This window comes from Balaenoptera ricei, chromosome 1 (genome assembly GCF_028023285.1).
Source record: "Balaenoptera ricei isolate mBalRic1 chromosome 1, mBalRic1.hap2, whole genome shotgun sequence".
Lineage (NCBI taxonomy): Eukaryota > Metazoa > Chordata > Mammalia > Artiodactyla > Balaenopteridae > Balaenoptera > Balaenoptera ricei.
The window spans coordinates 20,928,513-20,941,656 of record NC_082639.1 but is presented as its reverse complement, the minus strand read 5'-3'; the positions used below and the strand labels follow the sequence as shown (position 1 = coordinate 20,941,656).

Here is a 13,144-nt window from a genome sequence, read left to right as displayed (position 1 = left end):
AACCTGACATAGTTTGGACTAGTGGATCTCTACAGGGGCTGTAAATCAGAATCACCCAGGACAGCTTCTAAGCATACCAAAGCCCAAGCCTCACCCCATATCAAACAAATCAGAACTCTGTGAACCCTTGCCATTTGTTTTAAAGATCATTTGCTTCCCAGGTAATTCTAACATGCAGCCAAGGTAGAGAACCACTGGTTTTGGGTATAATGCGATAGGTGTTATGGGCACAGAGGTCAATAATACAATGCCTACCCTCCAGGAGCTTTCTGTCTAGCGGAAAAGACCCAACAACGTAGAAGTATCAGCAAAATACTCTAGCAAGATGGAGCAAAAAACGCTCAGATACAGGATAGTGCTTCTCGGGGCACAAGGGTGGGGAAGTGATCCCATTGGGCTATATAAGGTGCTTTTACCTGTGTCAGCAAGGTTTGGTTTCTAAAGATGGGTACTCAGGCAACTAATTATTTTTTATACCTTTTCATATATCTTAAATATTGCAGGCTTTTAAAAAAATAAAATAAAAACTGCCTTTAGGGACTTCGCTGGTGGCACAGTGGTTAAGACTCGGTGCTCCCATTGCAGGGGGCCCAGATTCGATCCCTGGTCAGGGAACTAGATCTCACATGCATGCTGCAACTAAGAGTTCACATGCCACAACGAAGGAGCCTGCCTGCCACAACTAAGACCCAGCACAACCAAATTAATTAATTAATTAATTTTTAAAAAACTGTCTTTAGTCAGTGAAGGCATCATAGAAGTTATTTAAGCTGAGTTTTGAAGCTTGATTAGGAAGGAGTTTTCTGAGGAAATTATCTTGAAGATGTAGTCTGAAATATGAACGGGAAAAGTTAGGAGGAAAAGTGTATTAGGCAAAGGGAAGATTGTGTGCAAGGGGCTGGAAGCAGAAAAGGCATGGGGCCTTACAGAAACTGAGAGAGGGCAGACAGCAAAAAAGGATGAAGCAGAGGTTCTCAAAGTGCCATCCTTGGTCTAGCAGCATCAAGAATTTGTTAGAAATGCAAATTCTGAGACCTCACTCCAGACCTACTAAACCAGAAAGGGGGGGCGGGGAGGGGGGCGGAGAATAGCCTTCGTAATAATAAGGATTTTGGATTTTATTCTAAGATTAATGAAAAATAATTGAGGGGTTTTAATAGAGGGATAACATAATCAGGATAACAGTAGCTAAATGGTTTGGCATTAATAGCTGAGCAAAAACTCCTCAAAATCTAATTTTTGTAATAATCAGGATCAGAAACCATGCTGAGCCTTTAAGTCAAGGGTCACAATCGTAATGCCTTTAGGGCTAAGCCGGAAAGGCGAATGAGTGAAAAGAGGGATGTGGAACACTGATGGGGCTGCCCTCCAGTCAGCATAGCATCTGCTCTGGAGTCAAACAAACACGTGCTGAGTGGAGGGATTCACTGGCGAACTTAGGGCTCCCTTAACACACTTGCTTAAGAAAGGAGTGGGCCCCTTGCAGGGAATCCAGCCTTCTCCCTTCTTCAGATGTGACTATTTCCCCAGCCTGGTTAGGCAAATCTGGCATCAAACCAAAATTTCGAAGAGTAAACCACCTTTTGTTTCTTTGTCCAAGTAGCAGAGGGATAAAAAGCAGTTCAACAAACAAGATGCCAATAACCCAGCCAGCTCACCTCTCACACGGAGCTTCTACTACAAAGCAAATGAACCATTTGTATGAATCTACAGTAGAAGCCTGAACCTGGGAATGCTCCTTGTGACAGGCTAACCCAGGAACAACCCTCTCCTGGGCCCAAGAGGCTACCAGTGTCTTCACTTCGGAAGGTCAAATCAAGCTCTTGGATTCAACAGTATAAGGCTCTCAACCCTTAAAAGACACACTACATGTTTGTAGGCTAGGTTTCTCAGGACTGAAAACTATCAAATACAGTTCAATCAAAAGGTCACTAGAAACAAGCAGAAACTTTTTGATGAGGAGCAACTTACAGCACTGGTAGAAATCCACCGATCTGGATTCTTGCCACAATAGTACCTCACCCAGATTCAGCCACAGACCATAGATGATGAGGGAGTGGTTACACAGTTCTGACTGAATCAGGTTAAAAAGCACATTCCAGTGAAGTTCAGGATGCAGAAAAGGATTGCAACAGACATTAATGAGAAGGGAACAAAGAGTGATTGCCTTATTCAGACACTTCCTCCCCCAATTCCTCAGCTGAGAAAGTCAACAGTCTCAGAAGTCCCATCTGACAATAGCTATTCATCCTGGCCTGGGAAGCCTGAATTACAGGTGCTGAGGGACTCCACAGACCTTGCCCTACCAAGGTTATGGCTCACAGATCTTCAGGGGAAGCCATGGAGGCTTCATGATGAAGTGAGTTCCTGCCTCCCACCTATTCCTTAAAGATCCCAAAACCATTTTCTCCAAGGTCAGGATAAATGAAGAGACAAGCTTCAAATCCAAGTAGAATCAAAATTTCAAAAGAATCTTATTTGCACCTGTGGCTGAATTTCCATTTCCTAAACTGAAGTCAGATTTGTAATGAAGGGTTTGCTACCTGCAGTCTTACTAGATTTCAGAACATCCCATTTTATTCCTGTGCCCAGCCTAAGTGACTTGCCCACGTGTAGTGGCAGAGCTAAGACCAAAGGTAAAATGTTCCCAGAACCAGCCTACTATTAAATAGTTGGTGTTAACTGCCTCTGAGTATCAAGTATAGTCCCTCTAAGATGATGATGATAACAGCTGACATTTATGGAGCACCTACAAGCACCAGTACTCTCTTTATATTAACTTATTTAATATTAACCTCTCCATGAAGTGGGTACTTAAGAGTTTCATTTTACAGATGCAAAAACTAAGGCATGGAGAGGTTAACTGACTTGCTCAAGGATCCAGAGTTAGCGGCAGAGTCAAAATGCAGACCCAGGAACTCTGACTCTAGAGCCCAAGCTCTTAATCAGCAGACCACACGGTCTTTCTCAGGATACTGTCAGTCCATTCTGTAAACACTAATCAAACATCTGGGCACCAAAAACTCTACTGGACAAAAGCACCTATTCACACAAAACAACTAGAAAATTTGCTTTTACTCCGCCATGCTCAATGTGACAATCCATGCTGAATGCACCCCAGATCCTACCTCCTAGCTTACCGCTCAGACAAACACCTAAAAATTAAGCCCTCAAAAGTAAGATGAACAAACAAAAAAACTTTAAAACAGTGTTTAGATCTCTAAACAGAGATCACACACATATTCTTCCCTGGGCAGGCAACCAAAACAGACATTCTATAAGGTCAGACCATAAATTCCTATTCAGAATTTTGAGCCTGAATTCAAGGAATAGCTCGTCATTCATTTAGCTCAATACCACCAAAACATCCAATCAGAAACTGGTTTTCTTTGCTTTTCTCTCTGCCCCCATCATCTTTTAGAGGGTGGCAGAAATACTCACAGGCAAGCTTGAAGGTCTTGACTGAAGACTCAGGTTCATATCTTCTTGCCCTCCCTTACTGGAGGTCATTGAGGGGGCTGAGGATGCCTGAGACCCAAATGAATCTTGAGATAACTCCTAAAACAAGAAAAACAAAAGCCGTGAGAGCCTGGTATTGATAAACCAGGCAAGCTTGCTTCATGATGAAAGGCCTATGGGACTCTCTCAAACAGGGGAAGCTAGGTGTGAGAGACTGCCCAATCACACACAATATTATCCAAAGGCAGAAAAAAACAAGTTGTGGCTCTTAAGAATGTCAACAGTGGACATAAGACTCTCTGATGGCACTCTTGACCATTTATCACCACCCACAGAAAGCTGTTACTTGGGGATAAATGCTAAAGTCTAGCTAACTACAAGTTATATCTAACAAGGAATGAGACCACCTGATTCAAAAACACCAACAAAACACTCACACTAGGACCTCTGCATTAAAATGAGTACTGCTTCCTTTAAAGAAATTTATTCCAACAATGCCACCAATGCACAAAATCTTTAATGGACCTGTCATCACTCAGTCATTCTCCTTTTTTTGCTCCTTAAAGAATAAAGCCCAAATTGTTATTTTTAGACTTTATCACCTACCTTGCTCATAGACATGGCTACAAATGAATTTTAGCTATTTCCCAAAATCAAATCCACTCTCAAAAAAATAAAAGGATTTGCTATCACTGAGAATATTCTAAAGAATGTGATGTCAGCTCTGACAGCAATTTCAAATGAAGGGCTCCAAAATATTCTGAGCAATAGCAGAATGGAACGGCAGTTGGATGAATGTACAGTACAGCCTCCCAAAGCGACTGTTTTAAAAAAGACCAAACTAACTTGGATGCTCAAGTTCTGAATTCTGAGTTTAAAAAAAAAGAAAAAAAAAAAAAAAATCAGTCCCGTTATCTTTATTTCTTTTCTGCCTATGCAACTTTCCATTGCCCTATTTCATGAGTATGGAGAGCTTCAGGTTTTTATGCAGTTATATCTTAATTAGTTCAATCAGAGAACCAATTCTGTACGGCAAAGTTCTCATGACACCAACCCCCAAAGTCTGCGGTCACACGTAGGGAAGGGCATGAGGAAGAGGCATCTTACCTGTGGTGGAGGGAAGCGCTGCTGAGAATAGGCAGTTTGCTGTGACTGCTGAGACTGGGGCTGAGGGTACGCAGCCTGCTGGGAAAGCGTCGAGGATGCTGGCTGCTGAGGTGGCGGCTGCTGGTAAGGAGACTGTGCCTGCGGCTGTGAGTAGGGGGGCTGGCTCTGGGGGTGCTGCTGGGTGGTGGACTGCTGGGTGGGGTACGGGGTTGGGGACTGCTGATGGGGGGGCTGGGATGGCTGCTGGGAATACGGAGGCTGAGAGGACTGGAGCTGCGGTGGCTGAGACTGAGGCTGCTGCTGATATGAAGGCTGGGCGTGAGGGGTCTGGGATGGTGGCTGCTGGGAGTAGGGCTGCTGCTGCTGCTGGGGGTGAGGGCTTTGCTGGTTGTAATACGGAGCCTGGCCCTGCTGACCATACCCGCTGGGGCCTGGCTGTCCATAAGGTGGAATCTGTAAAAGGAAAGGATACTTTTAGCACTGACCCTTCTGGATGAAGAAAGGTGATTATGTCAGAAGCCATGCCCTGAAAGTGGGTATACAAAGCCAGCAAGCCAAGCCTCACAGTTAGAAGGCCCAGGGTTTTTCTACCAACCCTGTTAAACTGAGCCAGGAAGGACAGCCAGGCTGAGTTCCTAGTTGGTTTGTTCTGAAGTGGACTACATTCATTCGCAGAAAATTTACACTATTTAATAAAAATCTGGTCAACTTACAAGAGTTCAAGAACAGCTGTTTTCACCAATGAGTCTACTCCTTTTATCATGGCCTAGACTGTTTTTATAAGCGCTAGGAATCTGTATCCCAGCCCCAACGAAGAGTCAAGAGCAGGCTGGCTCAGCCGACTGAAAACCTAGGGTTTAGAATCCAGGTGGTATGCCAATCACTAAACTACCCTGGTGCTCTTTTTCATTTAGTCTTCATTCAAAAAGTATCTGACAGCCTACTTGCTTACTTACTTGTACCAGGCACTACTCTAGGCACCAGGGATACATCTGGCAAGGAGGGGGGAAAAAAAGACCAATAATATCCTTCCCAACTCTCCTCCATTTTCTCATTGAAAAAAAAAAGTGATTTTATATAAGGGCATACTTTGCTTTCAAGTATTAGAAGTAAAGTTCCGTCTTATATTCTATCCCTCACCATTTTCAGTATGAATATCACTCACACATAAATGGTAGAAAATGCTGTCAAAACAAAAAATGGCCATAAAAAGATGATGGTGTGGATGGTCAGATAAAAGGAGATGAGTAAAATCTTAACATCTGCAACAGCACTGTTAGCATCTTTACTGCTCAATCTTCCCTTTTCCTGCTACTCCCAGTCCCTTCTAAACATTCACTTTAAACCAGACAGCTGTATGTTGAAGGCCTTGAGAACATGAAGGGCCTCTTCTCTCCCCAGGGCACATGGTATGAGTGGTTTTTCTTGGTAGCAGTGGATTGGTGCTCAGCCACTGCCTTTTGCTTTCTTCCCACTTCCTTCAGAGATCGCCATTCAGTGGGTACAAGCAGGCCAGCCAGGTCAAAGAAGACAGATACGTATAGCAGGTGGCCAGGGAGCAGTTTTCCTTCAAGCATACATGCGATGGTGACCACAACCTTGGCCTTATACGTAGCAGAGTGAAACTAACTGAGTCAGTTGGCCTATGTTCCTTTCAAGAGGTTTGGAAACCAAAGACACATTCTGATTCTACAGCTGAAGACCACATCTTGGACAGCAACAAGGATTAAGGTAATCGGAGTCAACATCTACCTGCTGTGCGTAAGAGAGGCCGCCCATGGTACTCTGCGCTCGGCCCTGCATGGTCATCGGGTACCGCTGCGGGGTCTGGGACCCATATGGCTGCCCTGGGTACCCATGTCCTTGCTGCGGTCCTGATGGAGGTCCCTGTTGTTGCGAGTATGGGTTAGTCCCGCCGTATGGCTGAGGTCTCATCTTGCCCATCTGATCCATTGGACTGGATGGCTACAAAATAAAGAGCATTTCATTAACCTGAAGCTTTGATGTCCTCTAGCCAATATGAACACAAACCTTGGCATACAGGTCTGTATGCCATAAAGGAAAACAGTTACTATGAAATAAAGTAATGGTACAGACCTAGTAACCCTTGAGCAAGTCATTTAACCTTCCTCAGAACCTTGATTTTGTCATATGTAAAATGGAAACACCACCAGTTTGTGAAAGCATCTTCTAAGCTATATACTACTTTATAAGTGTGGTACTACTTGAGATCCAAGGAACGGGCCAGGTGTGGAGCAATGAATACACGTACTCTATGGTACAGAAAAATGACAACAAAGGCCCTTCAGTTGGGAGGGGATGGTGCTGCTATACTCTGCCATGATCCTGTTCAATAACACCAAAACTGATGCTTTAATACTGTGGTAGGGAATTCAAATACACAAGCATCTAGATGTTTTTATTCTTTAAATAGTGGAAACTTATTTCCTTGCACATCCAGAGCCCAGTTGTGCTATGGCACGAGGACTTAAATTTATGCTTTCTTCCAATTGGGTATCATAGCTAAGTTACAGTTGTTGAGGGAATTGTGACCTTGAATTTATTTAGAGCCTTGTACAACTCAACTGAAAAGTTCACCTCCTTTAATAGTCAAGAACTTGAGGGTGTAAGGCGGGTAGAGATTATGTCTCTCTAAAAGACAAGATACAGAAGTACCAATAATGGAACCTCAAAGCTCATAGGTATTTGGCTACAAACATAACTTCCAGCTCTTTGTGGTGCAACAGGATCAGTCAACTCATTCACTTTCTGACATAATTTTATCTTATTGGAGCTACGTAGAACAGAGGCCCAGCACACTTTCCCCTCCCAGAGATGCCTACCTATATCTATTGGTGGTGAGAAGGGAAGGAGGGAGTATCTCTAAGTACTTAGATAGATACACCCAAGTTGCCGAGTAGGCCTGGACCTCACGTAAAACTTGAAAACTGAATTTTAAATTGGGGATGGGGAGTAGATATTAAGGAATTCAGTGGTTCTCAAGCTTCAGAATACATCAGAATCAGCCGGAAGGCTTGTTAAAACGCACACTGCTGGGACCCATCCCCAGAATATGACTCTGTAGGTTGAGGGGGGTGCCTAAGATATGCGTTTACAGCAGTTCCCAGGTGATGTTGATGCTGCTGGTCCAGGGACCACCATACTTTAAGAACCACTGGCCTCGGTTACACCTAGGGTCCCTTCTGGTTCTATCATTCTGTAATTAATAAATTATTCTAACCTTAAAAAAACAACAACACAAACCCCTCCAAAATAAGGGGAGGGGGACACTCAAATTGGTTCTCTGTATGTGTGTGTGTGTGTGTGTGTGTGTGTGTGTGTGTGTATATATATATATATATATACACACACACACACACTTTTTTTTTTTTTTTTTTGCAGCACACTACCTAAGTGTTTTATAATAATGAGGAAGTCGAGCTGTCATGAGGAAAATGGATAAGATAAAAAGCCACAGAGACTATTCTTCTAAATACTAACAGAAAAAAAGCAGAAACGAAGTTCTCTCTTAGGTTGCAGCTGAAATCTCACCTTAAAAGGTTAACACTGAAACCTCGAAGTTTCTAAACTACGAGAATCATAGTAAAACCGTGTCCCAAATCACTACTACATGTCAATATTATTAAAGTGCTATTTCCAACAATCATAACTAAACAATTTTTGCCCAGACCTGCCTCTGTATCAGAAGCTCCAATAACATTCCCGATCATAACTTTGGAGTCACGTGGATTCTTTTGGGCCTGTTTAGGAAGTTCAAATTCAACAACCGAACTAGTGAGTAATAAATAGCATGTGGTCTTCCCCAGATACACCTGGCAATGGAGCCAAAACATCACCATTCTCTCCTACAAAAAACTCAGGGGCTTACACGGCCACATCATGCCGCAAATAACAAGGAGATTCTCATCTTGTCCTAGACTGCAGCTGCTGTCCATGTGGCCCCCCGGTGAAGAGACTACATTTGCTGAACAGAGACCAGCCCACTCTGGGTATCTCTGTCAGTCTAGATCTCCTCAACACACAAGGGGCAGTCATTACCATGGTTACTACGGAGCTTCTAGAGCAGCAGCTATTAACCACGGCTACAGACCAGATGTGAGAAGCTTCACAAATGCCCAGGCCTCTCCCTAGAGATTCCAATTTAGTGGGTCTAGAAAGGCTTGGGCTCCCTCCCCCTAAACCCCTTAAGATCCTTGGATGATTCGTTTGTGTGTGTGTGTGTGGCAATGCATGGCTTGCGGGATCTTAGTTCTTAGTTCCCCAACCAGGGATTGAACCCAGGCCACGGCAGTGAAAGCGCCGAGTCCTAACCACTGGACCACCAGGGAATTCCCTAGTTCTAATGTATATTACTAGCTGAGAACCAGTGATCTAGAGAAACACTGCCCAATAAAATTTTCTGTGTTGTGTGACTATTAAGTACTTGAAATATGGCTAGTGTGACTGAGGAACTGAATTCTTTTTATTTACTTTTAATTAAATTCAAATAACCACATGTAGCTGGTGGTTATATTGGACTGCACAGTTCTAGAGCAATACTCACAAATCATTTTCACCTCTCCCTGCTCAACAACAGCCCCAAACTTCGTACCTACTACATCATGTACAGTATCAAACAGAAAGAGCAAAGAAAGTAATAAATCGATAGACTTGGGTTCAAATCCTAACTGTCTGACCTTGAGCACATCAATTCTTTAACTAAAATGCACATAACTGGGGCTTCCCAGGTGACGCAGTGGTTAAGAATCCACCTGCCAATGCAGGGGACACGGGTTCGAGCCCTGGTCCAGGAAGATCCCACATGCTGCGGAGCAACTAAGCCCGTGCACCACAACTACTGAGCCTGTGCTCTAGAGCCCGTGTGCCACAACTACTGAAGCCCGCGCGCCTAGAGCCCGTGCTCTGCAACAAGAGAAGCCACCACAATGAGAAGCCCACGCACTGCGACGAAGAGTAACCCCCGCTCACCGCAACTAGAGAAAGCCCACGCACACCATCAAAGACCCAACGCAGCCAAAAAACAAAAACAAAAAAAACATAAAGCGCACATAACACACTTCACACAGTGCCTGGTACTTAAACGCCCAATGAATAGTAGCTATTATCAATAATGATAAATAGTGCTTCTGCCTGGCTCTAAAGTCTGCCACAGTGCTCCGGTTCTACGCATTTTTCAGCCTCATGCCAGACTTCCCACATGTCCAGCTCTATGCAATAGTACCCTGCCCTGCCCTCCTGTCCACAATGGCTTCCACCAGCAGAAACCCAACCCTTCAACATGAAGCCACTTCCCACTTCTTTAGCACATTCTGTTCTTTCACACTTCTAAATGTCCTATTGTAAAATCAGTCAGAATCATAGGTTTAGCACTTAGTTGTCCAGCTAACTGACTGCATCTCTCGAGACCAAGTTCTCGGAAATCGGAGATCAGGTATTTTATCTTCAAAGTGCCCCCAAAGACCCCAAGTGCAGAACTAGGGCTCAGGAACTTCACTGTGCCAGGCTGCCCTACTTTAAGAAGTGGGTAGGGGATACTATGGGAAGAAAGCCTAGATTAAACCACCTAGCCAAAGGGCCAGGGACACCCCTAAACCAGGTTATGACTTTGAGGGTAGAAAAAAATGGGGACTGAACTGAAAATGCAAAGGGGAGGGTAGAACAAACAGTCAAGGAAGAATGAGCACACCTCTGAGGAGAATCTTAAGCGCCATCCTTAAGTGGCTCTCTCCTATAACCAGAGAGGTCGTCAAACCACACAGGCATCCACAAACACACTGCTTAAAAACAAAAGGCTAAAGGCAAGTTACTCCCCCCTACCAGCCACCCCCGCCCCATCTCTCACATCAGGATGCCTGCACTCCCAATTGAGGACAGCTACTAAAGGGTTCAAGGATTCTTCCATTAACTTTAGAAACTCCTTGCAGACTAAAAATAAACGCAAGTTAAAAAAATTCTTATTCTAAAAAATGAAATTAAGACATTTCCCTTTCCTGGACATTAGATTTCTGACCCCTTCCCTTCACTAAAGGGTTATAATAAACGGAATACACAGCTTAGCAACTAAAATATATTCAGTTCAACCAGATTACTCTGGTCTCATGTCAAAGTTAAACATCTGCTCATATCAGAAGGGGAGGTAGGCAGGGACTGAACTCACACTTCTGACACTTAAAAGCACTGTGAAAGATTTGTGATTTGCAGTTATAGATGAAATGTCATCTTCCAATCTTTCATAACAGAGAAGGGGCCTTAAATCTTCACTAATCAGTTTTTTTGGAAAGTAGCAATTTCAGACCAGAAAAATCCCTACTACATACAAGATAGAAAAACCAGTATCAGCAGTCTGCAGGCACCAAGGAAGAGGCAGAGGATGGGAAACACCAAAGAGCCAGAGATTCCACTCTGGGAAAGACAGAGAGGAAATCCCTTCAATGGGAAACCACAGGCGTAGATTACTGTGATTACACTTCAAAAGCAAAGGCTCTGCCACAAAGACACATAATTGAGAGGAAAATGCTGCCCCCTTGATCAGGGAAGTCGGGCCCCCTGCTATATACTCTCCTGCATTCATAAAAAATAAAAATAAAAAAGAGGAAAAGAGCCATAAGAAAACCCCCATCTCTATTCACCACTTATCTCTTTCCAGATCACTGGACGTGTTACAAACTGCCTGCCAAATGAAATGCATCAAAAGTTGCAGTTTCCCTAGGCATCAAAGGCAAGGACGCCTAGCAGGCTGGTCCCTTTGAATATATTCAGAACAAACAGCTTACAGACTAGCCACTTGCACAGAGTTTCCCTGCTCTAAGCAAATGGAATTAAAAGCCCCTCCAGATCAGAGGGCTAATGGAATCCCTTACAACTTCTTATTGCACCAAGGAAAGCCATAACGACCTAAGGGGTTGCTGAGATATAACACACTGGACTTCAAATTCTCCAACGTCTGATCACAACTGATTGAGAAGAGAGCAGAGAAGGCGGGGCCAGGGACTCCAACCTCAAAATGAGAGATACTGTTCACCAAAACGCACCACACCACATGCAGTGGCACCAGGAAAGAGAAACTTCTTAATTTTCTTGAAATAAAAGTCCAACTGAGGAAAGTTCCAGGCTTCAGTCCCAATCCAAAGATGCAGAAAGGAAGTGACCGTGTAGCAAACCAAAGGAGCCAGATTTGGTACCCAAGGACCAGCAAGAACATGACTGGAGAGAGATGGACTGGGCTGCCAAAAATGTGTCCATCAGAAAGCAGAAGTCTTGACTACCACTTGTCCTGTCACCCTAAATGCCAACTAGTTGAGGCCAGTAGAAACCTAGAATATTATTTCTTACTCATTGCGCTTTCAATTTATTCCTGGCCAGATTTGTTGTATGACTTTTAATAATAACAATTAAAAAAAGCAACCCTGGCTCTTTAACCAAAAGAACCACCTAATTGATTCCCACAGTAATTAACCTGCATTTTACCTCAGAGAGCGGTAGTTAAGGAAGTCGGCACTGCTATTTATAACTCATCTCAAATTGAGGGCAGACTGCCTAAAATCTAACACATCCCAGCTGTACTCCTGTTTGAACTGGGGCCAAGGGAATTTTTTAAAGCAATCTTGGCACCGAATGAATGACACCAACAGTATGAGAGCTCGAGCGGTTGTGTTGTGGTGACGTAGCACTGGAGGTGGAATGGGAGGGGGCCAGTGTACTGTGATCCCTCTCGTGCACGCCTGCTGCTTGCTGAGTCCCAGTACAGTAAGCTGGGAACCGCCCACTGAGAGCCAAACACAGGAAAAGGCTTTTCCTGTGGAACGCCTTGAAGTGAGAAACACATGGCTAATCTGCATAAACGCGAAGCCACACCACCCCTGCCAGGAAGGTTAGTGCTCGTAATCTCTGGCCATGAAGCTGGCTGCCTGGGAGGACTTGGACTGGCGCCTGATAACCCAGAAAGAGCCGAAAGAACAGATGGGTAAGGACCCCGGCAGAAAACAGCCCCAGGTCACGTGACTCGCCACATGGCCCCGCCAGCACAAACTATTGTCTGGCTGTGGAGCTCCCATACAAAGGCACCCGGCCTTGGCTTCCTGTGATTACAGGGACAGGCGGCAGCTGTTGATCCAGTTCCCCTATGGGACGCTCCCCTATTGAGGAGCATTCCAGGGAGGGATAAATACAAAAGTTAAGGCCTCTCCCAACCAACGTGCTCTCAGCTTCCTGCAAGCTCCACGTGGCCCCACACTCAGTCTGAGGAAGGACAGAGTAGATTCCATAGAGAGAACCACCCTTTGCACCCCGATACACGTGAGCTGACCAGCATAAATCATTCTCATAGTGCCCCCCTCCCCAGCCACACAGACATCTGTATCCTCATCCTGTTTTTTCTCACTCCTCCAGTACACTTCATGGCTTTGAAGACTGGTCTAGGGGCCCAACCCCAATCAAGGAAAAACTGCCCAGAAACCTGTGTTTAGTTCTATCCCAGACCCTGCCTCCTAAAATAAGGAGACTCCTTCCCTTCATTTTGTTTTGCATTTAAACAGTCATGTGCCCACACTGTTTATGT

At 44.4% G+C, this 13,144-nt stretch overlaps 1 protein-coding gene across 3 annotated transcripts in view; it reads right to left on the bottom strand.

The window, feature by feature from the left end:
• Nucleotides 1-13,144, bottom strand: part of ARID1A (AT-rich interaction domain 1A) — a 69,122-nt gene that overhangs the window by 37,089 nt on the left and 18,889 nt on the right. For all 3 annotated transcript variants that reach the window (XM_059916156.1, XM_059916146.1, XM_059916155.1), the window contains exons 2-4: nt 6,319-6,531; nt 4,567-5,019; nt 3,442-3,558 (exon numbers count right to left, since the gene is read on the bottom strand). In XM_059916156.1, the coding sequence (XP_059772139.1) occupies nt 3,442-3,558; nt 4,567-5,019; nt 6,319-6,531 (783 nt within the window). The remainder of the gene's footprint in view (nt 1-3,441; nt 3,559-4,566; nt 5,020-6,318; nt 6,532-13,144) is intronic.